Here is a 26,107-nt window from a genome sequence, read left to right as displayed (position 1 = left end):
TTTTATATTTAGCATCCATTGGTATACTGACTTAGATCCTTTCCTTTACACTGTTGTGTCCAAACAGGCCTAAAAAAAAAAAAATATATACAAATGGCAATTCATTTTTTTTAATAAAGTAAAAAAAAAAAAAAAAAAAACCACAAAACACAATACACAACATAAAAGTAAATAGCTTAATTATAAACACTTTTGAAAAGTAAAAAAGTCAGCAATCTTTACTGCACCCATTCTCTACTTCAACCCATACATTTTTTTTTTTTTTTTTTAGGGTAGCTCTTAGTTGTTAGATGACAGGGTTTAGGGGATGATTTCCAAGATTTTAAAGATATTTTCATTTCATCATGATATAACCCTTGTGTACCTGTATACTGTACAACTTTGGTATCAGTCCCTTGTATGAATGTAGAAAACCCACAAAGGGGAGAAAAGGGGAGAAATGGGACTTTGTGATACCCTCAAACTATTAAAAGTGTAAACAAAATATAAATTTACTGCATACATAATATCATAGATTAATAAAAAGATATGTTATATCATATCATTGCACCACTTATCACAGTGAAAACGTGGGGTGAAAACATGGTAGTGCCCTTTACACAGATCTAGAGTCCCAACGCATTTGGAATGATTAAGTCTTCCTCAGGGGGATGACAGTCTTAACCACTTGCTGACCGCCCGCCGGCTTTTTACTGCAGCAGGGGGGCTCGGCTTCGTCCAGTCACAAAGTAATACGTGACTGGAGTGCATGTGTGTTTAGACACAGCGGGAGGCGGGCCATGGGAGGAGAGGCGGCGATTCCCGCCTTCCTCCCGCAATTGTACGGGAAACAGAGAGAAGACCCGCCTGCTTATGTAAACAAAGCAGGCGGATTTTCTCTCAGACAGGCAGGGACAGATCAGCAGTTTTAGCTAAGCTGAAACTGCGATCTGTCTGTGCCTGTCACAGAACACCCCCCTACACACACACAGTGAGTAAGCACATAGGCATACATTTAACCCCTTTGATCACCCCCAGTATTAACCCCTTCCCTGCCAGTGTCATTTATACAGTAACAGTATAATAGCATAATATTTAGCATTGATTACTGTATTAGTGTCATTGGTCCCCAAAAAGTGTCAAAAATGTCAGGGTCCGATTTGTCCGCCGTCCCACTAAAAATGGCAGATTGCCGCTATTACTAATAAAAAAAGTCCAAAAATCTACCCCGTAGTTTGTAAATGCTATAACTTTTGCGCAAACCAATTAAAATACGCTTTTTGGGATTTTTTTTACCAAAACTATGTAGCAGAATACAAATTGGCCTAAACTGATAAAAAAATAAAAATTTTAAAAAAGTTTTATTGGGAATGTTTTATAACAGAAAGTAAAAAATATTGCATTTTTTTTTTCAAAATTGTCGCTTTTTTTGTTTATAGTGCAAAATCTAAAAACCTCAGAGGTGATCAAATACCGCCAAAAGAAAGCTCTATTTGTGGGAAAAAAAGACATCAATTTTATTTGGGTACATCGTCTCACGACCGCGCAATTTTCCATTAAAGAAATGCAGTGCCGAATTTCAAAAAATAGCCTGGTCATTAAGGGGGTAAAACCTTCCGGGGCTGAAGTGGTTAAAGGATTACTAGGATATATAGCTGCTAATAAAGATATAACTCATCTAAAATTTCCAATGAAAAAAAAGTAAATGGTCTTGAATCAGAAACAGGCGCTTCCTTTTATAATGCAATACAAGGAGACAGCGCTCAAATATCAATTAAAAATATAAATTAAAATATTAGTAAACAATGATCCCAAATCCTCGTGCAACAATATGCAATGTGCAAAAAAGGTGAAAGTTGCTGTGCTTAAAAAATTCCTTTTATAAGGTGGCATCACTCTGTCCCTGTCTCCCAATTTCTATTTTGTGTTATTACGCTGTTACAAATGCCCCTGGAAGAGACTACAATTGGCCATGCTGAAACAGATTGTCCAAATGATGCTGAAATGAGTGCATATAGAAAGTGGCTTAAAGAGCCTTGAAGATCAGAAGAACTGAGGAAAAATGTAAAAACCATATTTTATAATAAAAATAATAATAAAAAAAAACACATATAACATTCAGAACTAGGTATAGAAAATAAAAATATTCTGGGGGCGTGGCTTGGCACCGGACTCGAATGGCCGCATGTTAGCTTGGCTCCGTGCACTGGGGATCTATAATTCGTTTTTTCGGGTGCCTACAGCCTTCCTACTATGCTAAGATCGGGTCGCAGCGCTTCAGCCAGCCGGGTGATGCCTGATCAAGAAACCCGGCTCATGGGAAACATCCTGGCCATCTTCCGCACACAGAAGAATGACCGCCGCGTGGCCTCCCCGGCCCCCGCGCCCAGCTCTCCTGTGGAGCATTCCTCCACCTCCACTGGATCCCAAGCCCAGCCGACCGCAGCGGTACCTCTTCCGAGCCTCACGGATCTCCAAAATGTGGCCGCTGATATTAAATAAACTTTGGGCTCCGCCATTTAGGAACTTGCAGCGGAACTTCGCTCAGTGTCTGCCAGATTAGACGTCACAGAGAAGGCCTCTGCCACCCATGCGGCCGCCATCAAGCAACTCCAGAGGGGTACAGACCTGTACACATCCCACCTCATCGAGATTAACCGCCACCTGGAAGATCTGGATAACCGAGGTAGGAGGCATAATATCCGGCTACGAGGCCTCCCAGAGTCCGTGGATCCCCCCGACCTGACCACCTCGCTAACCACAATTTTTAACGACCTACTTGAAAGGCCAGCTGACACCCCGATCAATTTTGAGAGGGCGCATCGGGCCCTATGCCCACGAGCGGGAGAATCCGATCCACCTCGTGATGTGATATGTTGCCTGGTGAGTTACCCCCTTAAAGAAGCCATTCTCCGGAAAGCAAGGGGCCGGGATCGTGTGCAGTTCGAGGGGACGGAGCTGAAACTCTTCCAGGACCTCTCGCCCATCACTCTGCAAAATCGCAGAGCCTTGCGCCCCTACTAGAAGCACTCCGCACCAGAGGTATTACGTACAGATGGCGCTTCCCTTTCTGCCTCTTTGCTACCTTCCGAGGCAGGTCCGCATCCTTGAAAGTCCCTGATGACATTCCTGCTTTCTGCGATGCCTTTGAGATTCCAGTGATGGACTTACCTGACTGGTATGGTGAGTTTTATGCACCGGACCCCTGGATCTCAGTTACTGCCTCTACTACCACTAAAGCACAAAGGAGTAGACAGCGCAGACGACGCCATTCTCAACATGATGCAACTCCAATGCGCTACAGAGAAGATCGTCGCTCAAGCCCTCTCCGATCTCCAGCCCGCCATCGGGAGAAACTGAACCTTTGAACTCTCAGGATGATCGCTGATGTCTGTTTGCAACACCTATAAAGGTACTCCTACCCTATCCCCCCCTGCTCCTGCCCGTTTATGTTCCATATGCTCCCCTATCCTGGACATCACCATTGTGGATTCATCCAACTAATAATCACGGACCTTGCTGCCCCCTCTGATCCATTGACTACTGCCAGCTGGCAGCCGACACCTTTCGAATTAGACTGTCCCTCATGTTCCAGTGTTCGTACTTTCCCCCCCCCCTCCTGATCATTCGGTCCCTTCCATATGCCACCCATGGAACTGTCACTGACCCTCATCCTCCCCAATATTCCCCCTTTGTTTTTCTCTCCCCTTGACTTTCCACAGGTTCCAATCTGCCGATGCAGCTCTTCTGAAGATCCGGAACTATTGGTCTGACAGACCTTACTTCACAAACCGCGATGCTCAACACCCTCCCCCCGGATATCGTACTCCCCGCATCACCACTTGCTGCAAAAGATTTCTCCTTACTGCTATATTAGTCAATTACTGTCCAATCTAAATGCCGGTCTACCACTAGCTCCTGACAAATGTATCGTATATGGGGATTAACACTTGAATGCTGTGTGGGGGGAGGGGGGGGATGATCCGCTTTGCTTTACTTGTAAACTTGCCATAACCACATCTAGGTGACAAAGTGTAATCGGGACGTTATGTACCATAGGATTGTCATTTATGGGATAATGAGTAAGAGTAGATCCTAGACCTTCTGCCACTGTCCCTCCCACACCCTCCCCCCTCCTGTTAATGACTACTGCAATTCTCCTTCAGACTCCTCATCCCCCCCCCCTCTTCTCCCTCTGGCCTCCTATGACTATTCCCCCCCCTGTGCAGCCCCGATCTTCCTACCAGATTGACAGTGCTCCTACCACAGTCTCACCCCCCCCCCGACTACCTACATCCCCCCTTCCTGGCCAACCTCTGCTTAACCTTGCATAATCCCGAGGGGATCGCCACTCCCCCCCAGATTACATTCCCAGGACTGACCCTAAATCTCCCTTGGGGCTTTTTGTTTTGTTTTCCCTCCCCCTCATTGACCCTTGAAGACTGGGGGACTGGACTGGGTTGGGAGTACCTACCGCTAACCCACTAACTACTTACTGCATATACAGACCTGTTATGTTGTTGACTTTATTATCTCCCTCCTCATGGTACAATTTACCTGTTTCAGTTACCGTTGCTAGTCTTTTTATGTTGTGCCATATTTCACTTGATTTTGTTACAGTTGCAATGGTTAAAAACTCTTTCCTTGATGGGCATCCGTTGATCCCCACCTCACATCACCACCTTAATGCACCCAATGACCCTCTTAGCCAGTTTGCATGAGGCACCTACCAACATTTGCCATACTTGCTCTGCTGATCCCCAGTGCAGAGCCGTCCCATGCCTGACTTGGGGCCGTGCCCAGACTATTGTTCCCCACCTCAACGACAGTTCATAACTGTTTGTTGACCTGTGACACTTTGTGTCTTCCCCCCTACCCCTCCTCTAGCGGTTGATTGATCCGATTTGCTGATAGAGGTCGGCTAGGGGACCTTTTCTGCTCTCTCCATCCTTGTGTTTTTTCCTGCCCCCTCCTTCCCGTCCCTCCTCACACTACTCCCCCACCCCCTCTCTTGCCTCTTTCCCTTTGTCCCCCTACCTGTTTTCTTCCCCCTACTTCTTCCCCCTTCCACCTCTTCCCATTCCTCCCTATTCTTCCCCCCCTCCTACTTCATCCTTTCCCTCCCTCCGACACTCCCTTTCATACTCCCTAACCCAACTTCCCTTTCGAGTGGACGCCACCATGCCTGATCCTGCAGTAATCAAAACACAACGCACTATCAAGATTCTTTCATCCAGCGCCCAGGGATTGAACGTCCCCGAAAAACGCTCACAATTCCTAGCCGAAGCCTTAAGATTACGGGCCCAAATAGTACTAGTACAAGAGACTCACTTCAGAACGGGCGACCCGCTTTCCTTTTCTAATAAACACTTTCCCACAGCGTTTCATGCTACATCTGAAGGCTCCAAGTCACGTGGTGTTTCTATTTTACTCTCCAAACAAGTTGACTTCAAGCCTTTAGATGTTAGATCGGATCCTGAGGGCAGATTCCTCTTTGTTAAAGGCCACCTCAACACCCGACCAGTCACCCTGGCCAATATTTATGCACCGAATACCAAACAAGTACCCTTCTTCCGAACAGTATGCCAAGAACTCGCAGACTTCACTACGGGGCTCTTAATATTTGGAGGAGATTTTAACGCTCCTCTCAATCCCCTCCTAGATTCTTCAACCAGTGCTTCAGTATTGCCATTCCGGGCACTACGTCAAATCCACCTCCAGCTTCGATCCTTGCACCTCCATGATTCCTGGAGGACACTCTTCCCTAATGATAGGGATTACACCTTCTTCTCCGCCCCTCACTCAAAATTCTCGAGGATCGATTACATCTTTCTTTCACAGCCAGACCTGCAATTCCTTTCGGAAGCCTCTATTGAGCCTAGGGTCCTCTCGGACCATAGTCCTATAACCATGACACTCTGATTTCCTGAACTCGTCACAAAGACCAAAACGTGGAGGTTGAACCCCTCGCTCCTCAAAGACGGAGCAGTTCTCTCCAGTTTGACGTCTAAACTTAAAGACTATTTCGAGATCAACGACACCGCCGACACCGGACCTCTAGTTCAATGGGAAGCACATAAGTGCGTAATTAGAGACAAACTCCTATCTATAGCAGCATCCCTGAAAAAAGCACGCCAACGTGAACTTCAAGACCTCTACTCCCGACTGACCACCCTTGAGACGGTTTACAAACGCTCAAACGGCCGGGTCGGAACTCCTCGAGATCCGTACACGCTTGAAAGATCTACTGGGTCTCCAAGCACATCGTAGGCTAGTCCTTAGCCGTAAAGTGTTTTATGAGCAAGGAAATAAAAGTGGTCGCCTCCTGGCTCGGGCCACCTGTGCTAAAACCAACCTTACCTCCATCCACACAATCGGAGACTCAGCTGGTACCCTACACTCCTCTAATGTGGCTATCGCCTGCCAATTCGAAGAATTTTATAAGGGCTTATACAACCTTTCCCCCACCCCGAGCAGCCCTTCTCAGACTGCCTCAAGGACAGCCCAACTCGAGAATTTTTTCAAATCTCATGGCCTATCTCCCCTCTCCACCCAAGATGCCGAAGCTCTTGAATCCCCCATCACCACAGAGGAGTTTTCTAGGGTTCTCCGTGAGATGAAACCGGATAAAGCCCCCCCCGTCCTCCTTGCCCCTCTTACTCCCTTCTTTTTCTCCCCCCCCCTTTGTTGCCTCGAGTTGGCCGCTACCTAATTTGTTTCCCTATTGTGGCTGGACCACGAACTTTTGCTGCACTACGGCTTCCCTTTTTGCCCTACCCCCAGCCGCCCCTGTGCACTGTGTTTATCCCTTGTACCTGTATTCCGGGCGCCCAGCTTGCCCCTTTCCTATACCTTAACCTGATTGTTATGCTACTACTTGCTGTTCATGATGTCATTTTGACGTGTATTCATCTGTTATGCACCACTGTTACCTATTGGTATTGTTTTGTACTACATTCCTTCTGCCTTAATAAAAACCGTTTGAACAGAAACCGGATAAAGCACCTGGACCAAACGGTCTTCCCCTGCTTTACTTTCGAGCCTTTGAAGACATACTTAAACCTCACTTTGTTAGAGCTTTTAGGAGTCTTGCAGAATCCCAACACCATTCTACGTCGCTTCCAGAGGCATACATCACAGTGATCCCGAAGGAAGGTAAGGATGATACGCTTGTTTCCAGTTATCGTCCTATCTCTCTTCTAAATGTTGACGCCAAACTTTATGCCAAAATCTTGGCAAACTGTCTTGTCCCGCTCCTCCCTTCCCTGGTCTCTTTAGACCAAGTTGGGTTCGTCCTGGGGAGAGAGGCGCGGGACAACACTACTAGGGCACTAAATGTCCACCATTGGCTTACCTCCCACAACTTCCCCTGGATTTTTCTCTCCCTGGACGCGGAAAAGGTGTTCGACAGAGTGGCCTGGGATTATCTCTCATCTATGCTGACATCTATAGGACTACGAGAGAGAATGTTACTGAGCATACGCGCCCTGTACACCAATCAGATAGCCTGAGTACGGGTCAATGGCCACCTGTCGGACGCCTTCCACCTTTCCAATGGTACTCGACAGGGATGTCCCCTGTCCCCCATCCTCTTTGTACTCTCTCTGGAACCCTTCTTAAATATGATCCGCTCAAACCCCAATGTCCGCGGGATTCCGATAGGCGACACCACCCACAAGGTAGCGGCCTTTGCAGATGATATGCTGCTCTTTCTCTCCCAACCGCACATCTCCTTACCCAACTTGCTGCAAGATCTAGCACTCTTCCACTCTCTTTCAAACCTTAAAGTAAATTACTCCAAGTCCATGGCCCTGAATGTCACTCTCCCTGATGCAGGCGTGGAGAGATGCAAAGCCAACTTTCCTTTCCTGTGGGCACCGGTTTCCATCCCCTATCTGGGCATACATATACCTCGTCGCCTTGATTCCCTCTTTTTGACACCATATCATCTATCTGCTGTGACATGCGGACGTAGAAGAATTTACGCATTTCGTGGTTTGGCAGAGCTGCCCTACTCAAGATGTCCATTCTCCCCAGACTGCTATATCTTTTTCAGGCAGCTCCCATCCAACTCCCGACATCATTCTTCTCGACCCTCCGGGCTAGCAGTTCTCAATTCCTATGGGACGGGAAACTTCCCAGGATCAAATTCACCCGCCTGACGGCACCTAAACACAAAGGTGGCTTGGGCCTTCCTGATCTACAAATCTATCACAAGGCCTGCATCCTGGCTAGACTTCTGGACTGGAATCTCCACTCCTCTTGTAAATCGGTTGTTAATCTTGAAAACACCTTTTCGGAGATCCCACTTCACCTACTGGCTTGGATGCCCCTCTCTTCAGTCTCTCCAACCCTTAAATGCCACCCTTTAATTGGCCCACCGCTCCTGGCCCATGACAAGTGGTGGAAAAAGCTCCAGATCAACCCGCAAGTTGGCCCCTTGACCTCCTTGAGGATGAACCCCGCATTTCCACCTGGCAATTTAATAAACTTCCTTCGGCACAGTTGGCCCCACCAAGAAATACTTGCCCAACAATTCTTTAAAGATGGGAATCTCCTATCGTGGGAGGAGATCAATCGTTCCCTAGCCCCTTACACTCTCCCACTCTGGTCCTACTTCCAGATACGACATTTTCTTACCACGTCAGCCACCTCTAGAGATTGGTCGAGATCCCCGACTCCCCTGGAAGCTATCAGTATCCGAGCCAAGCCCCAGCGACATTTGATTTCTGAACTCTATGGCCACTTACTTGACGCCCCTTCAGCTTCTCTGGCCCCCTTTACACAGGCCTGGTCCCGTGACCTCCAACTCTCTCTTTCTGAGAAAGAATGGGAATCTATATGTCGCTCAGTACATCAGGCCTCTGTCAACGTCACAACCCAAGAAAATGGGTATAAAATTCTAACGCGCTGGTACAGAACACCAGACAGAATTCATAAATTTCAACCAGGAGTTCTAGACACCTGCTGGAGGTGTCAGAAGGAACCCGGCTCCATGCTCCATATCTGGTGGAACTGTGCCATTATTCAGCCCTTCTAGGAGATGGTTCACAGGTTGGTGCGTGAGGTCACGTCTTGTGATCTCCTCCTGACCCCTGGCCATTTCCTTCTCAACCATGTCCTAGATACACACAACGCGCGCAGGCCGATTCTTGCCCGTCACATGCTAAACGCTGCCAAACTATGCCTACCATGCCACTGGAAATCAACCTCCATTCCATCGTCTAAGGAGTGGTTTCTTAGACTCAATAGAATTGAGGAAATGGAAGAACTAATCAGCATTTCAAATGATCAAATTCACAGATTCTCAGCCCAATGGATAGATTGGATCCGGTTCAAGGATACCACCACATACAAAACGATTATGGAGACTAAGGGCCCCCCAACATAAACTCAAGCATTCTACCAGGATTTGAGAATATAATCACGTTCTATTCCCATTTGTTCTCCCATCTTAATGTTGATTACTGAAACACCTTTGACCACGTACCGCCCTGCTTTCATCCCCTCTTACCTTTTCCATCCCCAACCCCTTATCACCCCTTTACATCCCTTCACCCCTCCCTTTCTCCCCCTTCCTCTTTACCCTCTCCTCACTTCCCCCCTTCTATCTTCCCACCCCCCCTCCCCTCCTTTCCCTTCCCATCCTTCCCACCCAATCTGTTGTTCGTCCTCTTTATCTGGTGAAAATGACTCACTACTCTATAGCCAGTGGGTCCTTTCTTGCCTCTTGGCCAAAATCAACCCCTACCCTATATACAACCTGGCTAACAGTACCCAGTAAAAGATGCCGCTGTGGCTCATGACTCCTTTTTCCTGCCTGTCCTCAGTTAGACGGGCTCCCTGCGTCAAGGGACCCCGTCATACAGGTTAGACCAGCACCTGGCCATGTTATATATGTGAATGCTCTGCATAAACCCGCTACAATCATACTGATGTATATTCTAGTTGTTTTTGCTATGTTATGTCAATCCTTTATTAACATACCAGCCCTTTTTTTGTATACACTCCATGTATCTGTACTCATGTAACGTGTATATTTTGTATGTTTCCTATTTAAATCTTAATAAAAATTTCTTATGGAAAAAAAAAAAAAAGAAAAGAAAAATATTCTATATCTCTATTGATCACTTACCAAGCCCCCAGTCCATTAGGATCCTGTGCAATTCTCTTAACGCACTGCAAATCATCTTTAATATCAGTATCCAGTAAGGCTAAATTGGAAGAAGAAAAATAATGAAACATTGTGTTAATAATGGTGATATTAATCCTTATTAAATTTAGCACAGCATATATTTATTAGGCAAGCTTTTAGAACTTTAAGTACAATACAAGCACTCAGAGGCACTTCTCCTGGTGCTAGCCTGAGGACCACAGGAAGCCCTTTGGTTCTTGTCATGAAGCATTTAGATCCCAGCAGTCATCAGTGGGAGTGCAATAAAACAAATAAACTAGTAAGAAAACAAAAGCCCATATAATGTCCATATTTATGAATCCTGTTGGAAAAAAACCAGCCATTAGAGTAAGAACCAACTCTAGGAGACAATAGAAGGGAAAAAAATGCAGCACCGATTTAGAATGAGAAGAATCCTATTCAAAAAAACACTTAGGCCTTAAGGGTCCTTTGATGTCTTCCATGTATGGTGTTGTATGCAGAGATGTTGCTTCTGCTTTATTTATATTTATTAATGAGCCTGGGAAACAGCAGGTCCAGGATGGAGCTTAAGTCTGGAAAGGTGTTAGTGTTGTGCTGTGTTGTTCTTCTGTACAAATGCCCTTTTTTTATACGACATGTACTTGGTCTCTACAACCTTCTTGCACGTATCCCCCCAGTCTCTCTCTCCCAGCTCTCTGACTGTGGGCAGACTCTGAGCAAGCATAGTGGAGTGGACGCAGGAGAAGTTGGTGAAGCCAGCAAAGACAGCAGTCCTCAGCCACAGAAATTATACCTACTAATGAGAAAGGACGGGGCAGGGGTATTTTACCTAAATGTCAGCAAAATTGATATATGTTGGGCTGGTAGCCCTATGTGTAGATATCCCTTCCCTTGGGACTTCAATCAGAATTTCCCACTCTGGGGGCATGGCCTGCCTGGAGTCCAGGCTGTGGTTTCCACTTTCACACTGATTTCAGGGACCACACGGATGTGCAGCTATAGGTATCCTTTTCTTTTGTACAAGCCATAGCAGGAGCTGGGACAAGCTCCATCCCATGCTGACACTCCCAGTGGCGGTACTCAAAAATCCATACACACCCTGATTCAACAGAGTCTGAGCGGCACACTAAGTTTGCATTGGTTTTCATATTATTTGTGGCACTGGCTTCCTTTTAATTAATTGATGTGTGTCCTTGTATGGTGCTTCTTAACTAATTGATAATATGTTATGTATGTGGTGTTCAGTTAGAAGCACTTCAAGCAAAGAGTCATACACAATAAAAGTTTGGTTGCAGGCGTTATGGGTAATAAGTAGAACCGATACAACCAATGCATTTCAGAGGATTGGGTTTCTCTTTCGTCAATGCTTTTAGTAAACACAGACACCCTGGAACAATCTAAGTCCGAGACAAAGCGTCCCAAGCACCCACAGCAGGTTCTGTTCTTGTTTCTAAGAGCCTTAAAGTAGGAGAAACTCAAACCCCCAAAACATGTGGGCGATATTGCTTTTGCTAACTACCAATTATCTAAAACCAATTCTTTCAATTTAGTCCATCACTGCCACTCATGCAACTACACCTCCTTAACCTAAACTAACCTGGAAACTCTCTTCCCAGCTGCTTTTTTACCTCCGCATGACAGTTATGGCATCCCAACATCCTTCAGCCTGAATTTTTTTCTCCATTGGTGGCCACGCAGGGAGTTCTTATAAACTTGAATTGGGCTGTATACCCTGATTGAAGACAGGGCTATTTACAGTCTCTTGCCACTGGTGGTCAGCTGGGCATGGCCTACAACAAAAACCCGATTGGGGTTCGGTTGATACTCTTCAACAATGGTGGCCACGGATCAAACATTTTTAAGCTGTAACCAGATAATCTGAAAGATTCACTTCCCAGTTTGCAGGGAAAGTCAGGATTACTTATAGATTCAGCTTCTTCCTTGGTAGATGATGTTGCATGGACCCTGTGGAGAGTAAATTCTCCTTTTTGGCTAGCCAGAGCCAAGCTGGTTTCGACAGTTGGATCAATGCCTAGTAAATCAGAAGCTACACTGGGGAAACTGATGAATACAGCAGGCAATCAATTTTTTATTTTTTTCTAATCCTTTATCTGATGTGGACTGGGCCTTCTTTGCCCAAAGGCTCCAAGCACCTGCATTGGCTGCTACTACTGTAGTTACATTTTTTTGGGCAGTAGACCTATTCCTTATTTGTGTTATATCTACAGACTTTAGATCAAGTTATGGTCAAACTTGGCAACAATTGCATTTCTACTGTATATGTACCACATGAGCCTTATCAAGGAAGGAACTTAACAGTTCGATTGAATGTTCCCAGATGATAACTTTTGTGTTCACCCAGAAATGAGCCAACATGAGGAGTGGATATACAGTGCTCCAAATTCTACTTTAAAGGCCTAAATACACATATTTATCTAATCTGAATATGCATACTTGCATAATGTTCCTTTGGCAGTTGGGCAGTGATTAATTCATTAACTGTGTTGTTGGCCCAGGGCTGATTTCAACTCATGGCCCACCAGTTTTATTGGATTCATGCATAATGATCAGCAGCCTCATGGTCGGTTTCCTACTGAGCATGTGTGAATCGTGCTGCGCTCTGTGAATGGGCCAGCTGTAGGGGGAAGGGGGGTGAACTTCCGGCTCACTTTGGGAACTGCGAAACTTAGCTGGAAGTAGAAGCAGGTACCTGTTAAAACCAGTTCTTGCTCCCCCCCCCCCCCAAAAGGTGCCAAATGTGGCAACGGAGGGGGAAGGGGGCACACAAGCAGGGCTTCCTCTTTTGGGTGGAGCTCTGCTTTAAAGCAAATCATTATTGAGAGCAATATAAGCTACACCTATTCTTATCAATGTCTGAGAAAAACTCGTGAAGCTGACATAGACTTACTATACATAGCACTGTTGTGCATTCTGCACTTATTACAATTTGCAATTGCAATCAGGCATTTACAACCAGCTGCCAACTAGTTTTTTTAGGTACCTATAAAAATATTCAGTCCAGTATGTTTTGTTTTCCAAACCCGTCTTTTCGTTCAATTCTTACCATTGCATTTAACTCCACACAGGTTCTTGCGGCCAGCTGTGTGATCATCATCACACCAAAAATAGGAGTTTATCTGCAATAATCCATACTCAGTGGGACTGTTGTGGAGTGCTGTTTCATAGCCACTAATGTGACTTGCCAAGCAAGTATCTGCAGGTAAAGAGCATACATAAAACACTGAAGGGAGAACATAAAGTATGAGCAAGAAGTATGCAAATGTGTCCATATTACAATATTTAACACTTATTTAAAGGAGAGATAGGTAGATGATGCTGCCTCTCCAAGGTAATTCTACCACCACGCAGTGTTGTGGAGTTGGTGGTGCACACAGCATTTTGACACATTAACCGCTTGCCGCCCGCCCGCCGTCATATGACGGCGGAGCGGTGCGACCATTATCCTGGGCCGCCGTCATATGACGGCGGCACTTTAAGCAGGGCAGGCGCGCGATCGCGGGCGCGCCGCCCTGCACTGCCGGTGTCGGGGTGTCCCCGGGACACCCCCCGTCACCGGCAGGGGGGAAACAGCCAATGGGCGCGGCTGTTTCCCACGTGATCGGCTGTGTTCCAATGACACAGCCGATCACAATGAAGGCGCCCACTAGATGACCGCGCATGCGCGATCGGGAGCGCGCAGCGCGGTCATGTCGGTGGCACTGTGTTCCGTAGGAACACAGCTGTCACCGGCGGTAGTAAACAGTCACTGACAGTGACTGTTTACTATGTGATCGGCTGTGAATCCATTCACAGCCGATCAGAAAATGTAAACAAAGAGCAGTAACTCAGTGTTACTAGCTCTTCTCTCCTCATACAGCTTCCAGTATGAGGGGAGAAGAGCTAGAAATAGTGAGTTACTGCTCTGTACACATGTCACAAAGTAAAAATCACACAAATAAAGGTCCCCACACAGTCCTCAGCCCCCCCCAATGTCACCTGTCACCCAACAGTCACCTCATCAGTGCCCAGAAATTGACACCCATAACGTTCACATGTGAGCGCAGCGATCGCAGGCAGAATCACTGCGATTCTGCCCGGGATCCGGAAATCATTGCATATCGCGGGACGCCTGTGCGTTGCCCCTGATTTGCAATAGCACCCCAAACGCTGTGCGATGTTGCCGCCATTTCCGCCTGCCGAATCGCGGTAACATCGCGCAAACATCGCATGACGCCCAAAAAAGGTACAAGAGTTTCTTTGGGGCGTCATGCGTTGTTTGCGCGATGTTACTGCGATTCGGCAGGCGGAAATGGCAGCAACATCGCACAGCGTTTGGGGTGCTATTGCAAATCACGGGCAACGCACAGGCGCCCCGCAATTTGCAATGATTTCTGGATCACGGGCAGAATCGCAGTGATTCTGACCGTGATCGCTACGCTCACATGTGAACATAGCCTAAAGTTCACCGGTCACCAGAGACTGCCATCAGTACCGCCGTGCACCATCGCCCGTCACCTGTCACCCATCAGTGACCATCGCCCGTCACCTGTCACCCCATCAATCACCGTCACCTGTCACCCCATCAGTCATCGTCACTTGACACCCCATCAGTCATCGTCACTTGTCACCCCATCAATCATCATCACATGTCACCCCGTCAGTGACTGTCATCTGTCACCCCATCAATCATCGTCATCTGTCACCCCATCAATCATCATCACCTGTCACCTCATCAATCATCGTCACCTGTCACCTCATCAATCATCATCACCTGTCACCTCATCAATCATCGTCACCTGTCACCCCATCAGTCATCGTCACCTGTCACCCCGTCAGTCATCGTCACCTGTCACCCCGTCAGTCATCGTCACCTGTTTGCCATATACATGCAATCACTTACTGACCGCCTAACGACTATATGCGTCGGCCATTAAAAGCTAAATACTGGGGTTATGGCAGCAGATAGCCCCCATAACCCCGGTATTTTTTGAAACGGCGGGCGGTCGGCTTTCAGATAAGGGTGGTCCCAGTGGCGGATTCGCCGCGGAATTACCCTTACGGTGCAGGGGAAGAGGTGCCCCCCCCCCCTCCTGCCGCGTCCCAGACGTTTTCCCAGCTTACCGGACCCGCCGGCAGCGGGGAAAACTATCCGGTCCCGGATCCTCAGAGACAGGAAGTCGAGTGAGGGCAAGATGGCCCTCACTCAACTCTATGGTCTTGGAGGACCGGAGCTACGTCAAAAGACGTTGCCTAGCAACCGGTTTAAAGGGCCGCTTTTTTTTTTTGCTTTTTTTTTTTCCCTCTTTCAACAATTTTTTTTTTTTTTTTTCTTTTTTAGTGTAGTTGTGAGGTGTGAGGTCTTTTTGACCCCAGATCTCACAATAAAGAGGACCTGTCATGCCAATTTCTATTACAAGGGATGTTTACATTCCTTGTAATAGGAATAAAAATGATCAAAACATTTTTTTTTTTAAACTGTGTAAAAATAAAAAAATAATAAATAAAATAAATAGGAAAAAAAAAAAAAAAAAAAATTAAAGCGCCCTGTCCCCGTTAGCTCGCGCGCAGAAGCAAACGCATACGCAAGTCCCGCCCACATATGTAAACGGTGTTCAAACCATACATGTGAGGTATCGCCGCGATCGTTAGAGCGAGTGCAATAATTTGAGCCCTAGACCTCCTCTGTAACTCTAAGCTAGTAACCTGCAGAAATTTTTAAAATGTTGCCTATGGGGATTTTTAAGTACCAATGTTTGGCGCCATTCTGTGAGCATGCGCAATTTTGAAGCATGACATGTTGGGTATCTAATTACTCGGCGTAACATTATCTTTTATATTATGGAAAAAAATTGGGCTAAATTTACTGTTTTCTTATTTTTTAGTTCAAAAAAGTGAATTTTTTTCAAAAAAATCGCATTTGGAAGACTGCTGCGCAAATATGGTGTGATAAAAAATATTGCAACGATCTCCATTTTATTCTCTAGGGTCTCTGCTAAAAAAAAATATATAATGTTTGGGGGTTCAAAGTAGTTTTCTAGCAAAAAAAAAATATTTTAGCTTGTAAACACCAAGTGTCAAAAATAGGCCCAGTCTTAAAGTGGATAAATGGACAACTTTGTGTAAAGCGCTACTTGGATGTGAGGCCTATGTATGTGGCCAGGCTGTGAAAAAGTGTTACACATGTGGTATCGCCATACTCAGGAGGAATAGCAGAATGTATTTTGGGGTGCAAGTTTTGCTATGTACATGCGATGTGTTAGAAATATTGCATAAATGGACAGCTTTGTGTAAAAAAAATGTGTTTTCATTTTCTTTCCACATTTTCCAAAAACTTGTGGAAAAAAATGACATATTCAAAAGACTCATTATGCCTCAAAAATTATACGTTGGGCTGTTTGCTTTCCAAAATGGGGTCATTTTATGGGGGTTTCCATTGTCCTGGTGCTCCAGGGCCTTCAAAAGTGCGATAGGTTGTCAGGAAATGATATGTGTAATTTGTGCTCCTAGAATGCCGGACGCTGCTACTCGGATGTTAGGCCTCTGTATGTGGCCAGGCTGTGAAAAAGTCTCACACATGTGGTATCGCCATACTCAGGCGGAGTAGTAGAATGTGTTTTGGGGTGTAGTTGCAAGTATACATGTGCTGTGTGAGAGAAATAACCTGTTAATACGGCAATTTGTAAAAAAAAAAAAATAAAAAAAAAAAATCTTCATTTTGCAAAGCATTGTGGGAAAAAATTACAACTTCAAAAAACTCATCATGCCCCTTATTAAATACCTTGGAATGTCTACTTTCCAAAAAGGGGTCATTTGGGGGGTATTTGTACTTTCCTGACCTTTTAGTGTCTCAAGAAATGAGATAGGCCTTCAGTACATCAGGTGTGATCAAGTGTGATCAATTTTCAATGAATAGCACCATAACTTGTGGACTCTATAACTTTCACAAAGACCAAATAATATACACTTATTTGGGTTTTTTTTACCAAAGATAAGTAGCAGTATAAATTTTGGCCAAAATTTGTGAAGAAAAATGACTAATTTGCAAAATTTTATGACAGAAACAAAGAAAAATGCGTTTTTTCACGATATTTTCAGTCTTTTTTTATTTATAGCACAAAAAATAAAAAACCCAGTATTGATCAAATACCATCAAAAGAAAGCTCTATTTGTGTGAAAAAAAGGACACAATTTTTGTATGGGTACAGTGTTGCATGACTGAGTAATTCTCAGTCAAAGTGTGAGAGCGCTGAAAGCTGAAAATCGGTCTGGGCAGGAAGGGGGTGAAAGTGCACTGTAGGCAAGTGGTTAAGGCACCTCTCACATGAAGCACAGAAAAGCAAGCAAGGCCGTTTCAAATTGGAATCAGAGAAAGTACATGAATGCCACATCAAAAAATTGGAATCCAAAGATATATCCACAAAATCTGTGTATTACCCAAAGCATGTTGGAGGCCAGAATTTTCCAACTCCCTCACCCTCCTTTTTTTCATCAAGGCTTCAGTGGTGCACAGAAAGCAAAAGATAGACCCAAGATTTCAAGATTGTGGTACAGAATTTACAGGCACACTTATTAGCAGCTGTTTTTTTGCAGCAGCAAACAGGCAGTTCTAAAAAAGGTGGCAACGGTACCTTTTTCTATCTTACTTAAAAAAAAAATTGCTGGCGATGGGCTTTTTAGGTAAATCCCATTTACCAATACTCCCAAATCAACTGGCCAGGTAGCTTTCCATTTATGATCATTGTGAACATAAAGCCAGATTAAATCCAAAACCAAAAATGTAATACAGTATATGGCAGGTTACCAATCCTTAGTTGTGGTGGTTGTATTTGTTTTATTTTTTGGCTTTTTTTACTCTCTGTTTTCACCTGGTGATCTGGCCAGTAACACACCTCTTGTATTAGAGTGCCCCCTCTCTGGATGAAGGAGAACAGGGGCACTTTCAATCCTCCCCCACACTATCTATAAAAAAAAAAAGAATTTGGCTGAACAACACTTGAAACAAATGCCAGCTGTTTTATTGGCCAACCCAACTGAAACGATGACACCAGCAAGAATATTTAAATGCTAAACATTTTTTAGCTTTGGATAAAATAGTGAGTGGTTAGAACCACTGTCAGTTTTTCATTGCTTTAACTGCATTAGGGAGTAGGGATGATCGAACTTTTGAAAAGTTCGGTTCGACCAGAACACCCGAACTTCCCGAAAGTTCGGCCCGGATTTCAAAACCCCATTGAAATCAATGGGACCCGAACTTCGGTAATCAAAAAACACCATTTTGAAGCCATAAAACCCAATAAATGCCCCTAAAAAGTGCCTAGGGTTCTGGGTCATGCCCCAGGGACTATTAATCACACAAAAAAAGTTCTTAAAAATTGTCATTTTTGATAGAGAGCCAATTATTGAAAAAAATGATTGAAAAAAAAAAAAAGAGATTTCTTTGGATTTAGTGTCTGGGGAGTTTAAAAAGTGTACCTGTGAAGTTTCAGCTCTGTAGCATGTCCAGAACCAGAAAAAAAAGTTTGTTTGTATTAGAATTGCAGTAGAACAGGATAGTGGCTTCGCTATTTTCACACCAGGCTTTTTGTTGCAGGCGTTTATAGGGCTTTTTTGTGGACGTGTTTGGAGGCAGGCATAACATCTGAACTTCTGTGTAGGAGTATATACACACACATATATAGGTGTGAAAGTAGCAGAACACTATGCCAGCGCTAATGAAATAATTAACAGGCATAGGACTTCGCTCCTATCACACCTATATGTGTGTATGTGTATAAATACATATATGTGTGTGTGTGTGTATACCCCTATACAGAAGTTCAGATGTTATGCCTGCCTCCAAAGACGCCCAAAAAATACCCAAAAAAAACGCCTGCAACAACACACCTGGGCGTTTTTGTAGCAGGCGTTTTTTTGGGCATTTTTTGGATGTCTTTGGAGGCAGGCATAACATCTGAACTTCTGTGTAGGGGTATATATAGCAGCTAATATTAAGACAGATTTAGGTAAATATGCTGGCTTTATGTAAAAATAAATTTCTACATTTTTAATGACCAATTGCAGCATGCTGGGGATCTGGACTGCTGCTCTCACCTAAAGCATAGCAAGAAAAACACTCCCCTGCACAGTACTCCAATTAACAACAATATTCAGAAAAAGTGAGCATTGTTGATTGGAGCACTGATTAGGGGGAGTGTCAGACCGCTGGAGACCAAGTCCACTGTGCTCTGCATGAGGCCAGCAGCCCAGATCTAACTTAGCTCTAAAGCACTTTTAAAAGATTAAAAAAGCATATGACTGCATAATAATAAAAACAACTTTAATTGGGCTTTACAGGAAAGCATAATTGCATAAAACTGCAATTTTTGCATGAAGCTGAAATACAGTGTTTTCTCATTATTATAATACAAATAGCTATAGAAATCTAAATATGTGGAAAATTACTTACAGTCCCCCGCTGTATAACCCTTGTAGCCAATTAGACCTGGAACTTTCTTTAGATTATTAATAAAAGTACAACGGTTCATTTTCACGCTGCTGACAGCAACAACGAGCAGGGAAAAAGCGATGATCTTCTGTAGAGCCATGATGAGTTCTGATTGAGCCTTGATTCCTGGGGAATATAATGGGTTACCATTGTGCAACATTAGGTGGAGTGCATACAGAAATGATGGGTTGTAACAAGGAGGTTCTTCAATTGCCAATTTCGAGAACTAAAAAAAGATGTTTAGGTGTGACAGTTGTCACCAAATTCTTTGTTTACATTAGCCCTAACTGAATGACATTTGGTTGCCAAAGAAAATGTTTTGAATTGAATAAAGTTTTTCTTTTCTTTCATTTTTTTTGTTGTATATCAGTAATGCTGATCTTCTGGAATCCCTTACAGTCACTGCCTGTCTACTTGCACTTTTGCGTTGGCTTCATAACATTTTCGTTTTGATTGTTTAAATAATTATTATTAATTCATCCATCGATTCCTGCACCTGCAACCACCTGCAGCCGAATCACACTGCTCTTGCGAGACACGCGGGGCTGCCATTCATTCTGAATGGCACCCCCATTCATCTTAGCGCACAGCGTGATCATGAGTGCGGGAACCCCAGGGAAACCACATGGTCAAAAAGACCATGCGGTTTCCCTGCAACCGGGTTTTTAAAATGGTGTATGTACCTTTTTTTGTGCGGTTCACGTGGTACAGCAGCCCTTGCAGAAGGTATGAACCTAGTATTAACCTAGCCTTAGGCCTTTTCTCTCTTTACCTTAACTAGTAGTAACATGGACATACTGAATGGTTACTGAAATAATACAACACAATCTGGAACTTACACTAGAATTTGGTAATTTTTGGGAAAAGTCTCTGGTTTGGAAGTTCAGGGATTCAATAATGACACTGAAATACCCAAGACAAAGTCCAGTTCCAGCCAATAATTACTTTTTTAGCTTTGGAATAAGTCAGGGAAAAACATTAACAGCAAAGTGAATAATAATACTATAACTAGTCTACAGTCCACAGTAGGGGGAAGGCTAGAATGCAGTGTAGTGTCCTTTGAGATATATATCTTAGCATAAGCAATAGGTAAAGGTCTCTGTGTAGCAGCTGTAAAGGGGCAGTCTTTAGTCCTAACTCTTCAGTCTGCAAGTGTTGGGTCTCAATGGTACTGTTGGTGCATACGAGAATGATCCCAGTCAAGCTTGCAGCCAGCAATAAGGCTACTAGATAGCTGTTTGGTCATTTCTAAAAGGGCTCAGTCTCTCTAGCAACAGATAGTAAATCCCCAAAGCAGAAACTCATCAGTCCCAGCGATATTACAGCTCACCCTCCAGTCACGCATAGTGATAAGTCCACTCTCTGCTCTGCACCCAGGTGACACCCCAAACTCAGCACTTTGGATCCTGCTCAGGCCACCGATGTTCAGCAGTGATGGTGTGCACTGGACAGTGATGTGCACTCTCCGGTCTCCCTCATGGCAAGAGGAATCTCTGTACAGAACTGTGTCCTGTACAGCTTGAGAAATGCAACATTTTTCTCTCCTGGCATTCTCTTTCTAGGAAATGCGGTTCAAAAGTTCTTGGTTACAGTAGAGTCTCTCTCCTATGGACCACAGTTCCCACAGTGCAAGTGCTGCCTGACTCAGTCTATTGAACCCTTTCTTCCCAACAGCTCCTTCCTCTCACTGACACAGTTGTTATCCAGTTCAGCACTGCAGAGCAGTAGCTATAGAGAGCAGTTGCAGCCAGTGTTTCTCTCGCTCTCATTCTAACCCAAGCACCTACACATGTATGACTAAAATGGTGACCATGTGGTGTGGTCAACATTTTATGATCACAGTTGAACTAGATCCAGTTAAAGACAAAAACCTACCTTTTATGTTCTTTGGATAGAGTGGAGAAGGGTAGAGCAATGGTTAGGACATGCATGTTTATTCCTGAGAAATGGGTAGAATGGAGGGCAGATAGACATCTCTGGTGGAGACAGGGCTGCTGATAAGGCAGTATGGCAGGACCTCCCGTACCGGGCCCAGGCCCCATCTATTCAAAATGCTTAGCAGGAGGGTCAGCTGTACTGCCTTGTGCCTTCCCCTGCAGTGATGCTGGCTGGCTCCTACTGGCTGGCTGCGGGGGATTCTATTATTAATAGAAGGGGGCTTCTATTATCTGTCGGGCACCCTTGTGTGCCCATTTCCTTCCTAACTCTGCTGGCTTCTCTCCCCTGCCACTGGAAGCTCCTCCAGGGACTCCTACAGGAGGGGATTGTTTTAGGATTGAGAACCTGGGGCCGGTAAATATGTCATAAGTCTTTCCTGATTGAACAAAGTGAGCGATTTGTACCTTTCACTCTTGTGTCTATTTATTACTGGAGCATAGTAAACTGTTTACTATGCTTCAGTTTGTGAATGAACAGCAAGCAACAGAGGGCTTCCTGTTCATTCATCTGTGCAGCTGAGGTTACAGATAAAGGAACTGAGGAATCAATGTCCTCATTCCCTTTCTTTGTCTCAAATGTGAGACATCAGGGGTCTGTTTAGACCCATGATATTTCACCAAAGCCCCCAAAAGGGCAGTTAAAAAAAAATTGTAAAAATAAATAAATAAATACAATTCTAAACAAAAAGGAAAATAAAGAATTTTGCTTTGTTGTCTGAAGAGTAGTCAGCATTTGAATCACTCTTCATTCTTTATTTGGCAGGCAGTAAAGAGGCCACTTGCTTTAACCCTGCACTAATGCTTTGCTTGTGGTTGCGAGGCACTTGCTGAGCAGCGGTATTCACTCTAATGGGTATGGTTCAACAAGGATATAATTTATGCCATGAGTACAAAGCATAGCAGTGCGGCCATGGCATTTTAGCTATAATTTTGGGGGGGGGGGGGGGTCCCTGGTCCCTGTCAGGTAGGCTGTACAGTGCCCTGTGATTTCTAACAGCAGCCCTGGGAGCAGGGATATATTAGAAGAACCTATAGTGGTTGGACAAGGTTTTCTAATCTGTCTGATCTTTACACTTCGGCCCCATGCACACGGGACGTTTTTAACGCCGCTGTAAGCAGCGTCAGGCGTTTTCTTTTTGCAGCCTAAAAACGCCCCTCCATGTTATTCTATGGCCTCATGCACACTCAGACGTTTTTGAGCTGTAAGTGGCTTAGACGTTTTTAGGCTGCAACAAGAACCCACCACCTGCGCGTTCTGAGGACCAGCGTTACAGCGTTAAAAACGCCTGACGCTGCTAAAAGCTGAATAACTTTGCTATAACGTTGCTTAACGTGCGTTAAGCCACGTTATACGTTTTTTTTTCTTCCATTCAAAATCAATGGTTCCCTATGGGATCCTATTGATTTGAATGGAGGTCGCACCGCAACACCGCAAGTCGGATCCGACTTGCGGGGTGACTTGCGCTGTGGGAATCTTGAGGGGGAACTCCACGCCAAAATGGGAAAAAAACGGCGTGGGGGTCCCCCCCAGGGTTCCAAACCAGGCCCTTCGGGTCTGTTATGGAATTTGAGGGTAGCCCCATGCCGAAAAAACGGCATGGGGTCCCCCCCAAAATCCATACCAGACCCTTAACCGAGCATGCAGCCCGGCAGGCCAGGAAAGGGGAGGGGACGAGCGAGCGGCCCCACCCCCCCTGGACCACACCAGGCCACATGCCCTCAACATGGGGGGGTGTTGGTGCTTTGGGGCAGGGGGAGCTCTGCACCCCCCACCTCAAAGCACCTTGCCCCCATGTTGATGAGGACAAGGGCCTCATCCCCACAACCCTGGCCGGTGGTTGTGGGGGTCTGCGGGCAGGGGGCTCATCGGAATCTGGAAGCCCCCTTTAACAAGGGGGCACCCCAGATCCCGGACCCCCTCCCTATGTGAATGGGTATGGGGTACACTGTACCCCTACCCATTCACCCCATAAAAGGCAGTGTATGGAAATAACGACAAGAGACGTTTTGGAAAGTTTATTAAAAATCTTCATCCGACTCTTCTTGTCTTCTCCTCTCCGGGGGTCTTCTCCGGGGTCTTCTGCTCTTTTGCTGTCCGCCCTTCTTGTCTTCTCCTCTCCGGGGTCTTCTGCTCTTTTGCTGTCCCCCTCTTCTTGTGTTCTTGTCTCCGGGGTCTTCTGCTGTCCCCTCTTCTGCTGTCCTCTCTTCTTTTCTTCTCCTCTCCGGTCTTCTGCTCTTTTGCTGTCGGCTGTCGGCTGTCTTCTTCCTCCGGTCCTCCTCCGACGACGTCTCCGCTGATTATGCCTATCTCCGGTCTCTTCAGCTTATTATATAGCCATTAGGGGCGTGGCCCCGATGACGTCATCTGGAGGCCCCGCCCCCTCATGTCACATATGACGTCATCTGTGACATGAGGGGGGCGGGGTCTCCAGATGACGTCATCGGGGCCACGCCCCTAATGGCTATATAATAAGCTGAAGAGACCGGAGATAGGCATAATCAGCGGAGACGTCGTCGGAGGAGGACCGGAGGAAGAAGACAGCCGACAGCCGACAGCAAAAGAGCAGAAGACCGGAGAGGAGAAGAAAAGAAGAGAGGACAGCAGAAGAGGGGACAGCAGAAGACCCCGGAGACAAGAACACAAGAAGAGGGGGACAGCAAAAGAGCAGAAGACCCCGGAGAGGAGAAGACAAGAAGGGCGGACAGCAAAAGAGCAGAAGACCCCGGAGAAGACCCCCGGAGAGGAGAAGACAAGAAGAGTCGGATGAAGATTTTTAATAAACTTTCCAAAACGTCTCTTGTCGTTATTTCCATACACTGCCTTTTATGGGGTGAATGGGTAGGGGTACAGTGTACCCCATACCCATTCACATAGGGAGGGGGTCCGGGATCTGGGGTGCCCCCTTGTTAAAGGGGGCTTCCAGATTCCGATGAGCCCCCTGCCCGCAGACCCCCACAACCACCGGCCAGGGTTGTGGGGATGAGGCCCTTGTCCTCATCAACATGGGGGCAAGGTGCTTTGAGGTGGGGGGTGCAGAGCTCCCCCTGCCCCAAAGCACCAACACCCCCCCATGTTGAGGGCATGTGGCCTGGTGTGGTCCAGGGGGGGTGGGGCCGCTCGCTCGTCCCCTCCCCTTTCCTGGCCTGCCGGGCTGCATGCTCGGATAAGGGTTTGGTATGGATTTTGGGGGGACCCCATGCCGTTTTTTCGGCATGGTGCTACCCTCAAATTCCATAACAGACCCGAAGGGCCTGGTTTGGAACCCTGGGGGGGACCCCCACGCCGTTTTTTTCCCATTTTGGCGTGGAGTTCCCCCTCAAGATTCTCACAGCGCAAGTCGCCCCGCAAGTCGGATCCGACTTGCGGTGTTGCGGTGCGACCTCCATTCAAATCAATAGGCTCCCATAGGGAACCATTGATTTTGAATGGAAGAAAAAAAAACGCTGCTAAAAGCAACGTGGCAAAACGTGCAATAACGCCAATGGAAAAAGCTACTGAAAGCACGTTTTTACAGCTGCTTTTTCCGGCGTCAGAACTAACTTTGACGTACGTTTTTTCTAACGCCCCGTGTGCATGGGGCCGGTTCGTTGGTTGGAATTCTCCTGGTGCCAGCACACGAGATTGCCATCTACGGCAGCTATAACCCCTGATGCTTCTTCTTCCTCCATTACATGTAGATTAGGAACACATTGCAGACTTATACCTTTACTATTAGTTGCTACCAGGATACTGAAGATTTGAACCAGGAAAGACTTGGAACTGAGGCTTTTGGGTTCAGCCAAAGCAATGGAGATAAATTAGAGTTTAACGAACTCACATGCTTTGTACCCTGAACTAACAGGCAGCAATCTTCTCCTGGATTCATGATAGGCCAGATGAGGCCAATGACCTTGTGTATGTGTGTGTCAGGGATATGGGGAACCTAGAAGAGAATGCAGCAATTTACAGAAGTATTCAGGTAGCTTTACAGCTGCCCACATCTCTCTAAAAATAGGAAATCCATCAGACTAATTTTAAAAAAGGTTCACAGCCATGAGTTTGTTTAAATCCTTTAATTGCCATAGCATATACAATTGGCATTGAAAGGCATAATTTGAGAAATTAACATTTAATTATATAGACATGCATCACCTAATATCTTGCTAACATATGATTATATTATCCATTAATGTTCCTTCTAGTCTCCATATCTTTACATTTTATACAAGAACATAAATATGTATGAGGATGCTTTTAATGTGTCACATAAAATTGTATTATTTGTGTTTATATAGCGTCAACAATTTATGAAGCACTTTACATATATATTGTACATTCACATCAGTCCCTGCCCTCATTCCATATACTATGGCCAATTTAGACAGGAGCCAACTAATCTACTAGCAGGGCTTTTTTTCAGCAGAAACGTGGGGGAACGCAGTACCGGCACCTCCAAAACTGAATGTATGTAATGGCAAGGTGTGCTGCAGGGTCTATTGATGCTGGCTACTGGGGAAACTATTGTTGCTGGAGGTAATCTATTTTTGCAGAGGAAGCAGGTCTATTGTTGT

At 45.5% G+C, this 26,107-nt stretch overlaps 1 protein-coding gene across 1 annotated transcript in view; it reads right to left on the bottom strand.

Annotated features, from left to right (window-relative positions):
- Window positions 1-19,733, bottom strand: part of LOC309566679 (lysozyme C-like) — a 102,528-nt gene extending 82,795 nt beyond the window's left edge. Inside the window, exon 1 of the mRNA XM_082271934.1 lies at window positions 19,581-19,733. Coding sequence (XP_082128060.1) covers window positions 19,581-19,719 — 139 coding nt within the window. The 5' untranslated portion in view covers window positions 19,720-19,733. The remainder of the gene's footprint in view (window positions 1-19,580) is intronic.
- Window positions 19,734-26,107: the final 6,374 nt, after the last annotated feature.

Source organism: Pelophylax lessonae (assembly GCF_965119305.1).
Source record: "Pelophylax lessonae genome assembly, chromosome: 11".
In the NCBI taxonomy this organism is placed as follows: Eukaryota; Metazoa; Chordata; class Amphibia; order Anura; family Ranidae; genus Pelophylax; species Pelophylax lessonae.
The sequence above is the reverse complement of the archived record's forward strand: the minus strand, read 5'-3'. Positions and strand labels throughout refer to the sequence as shown.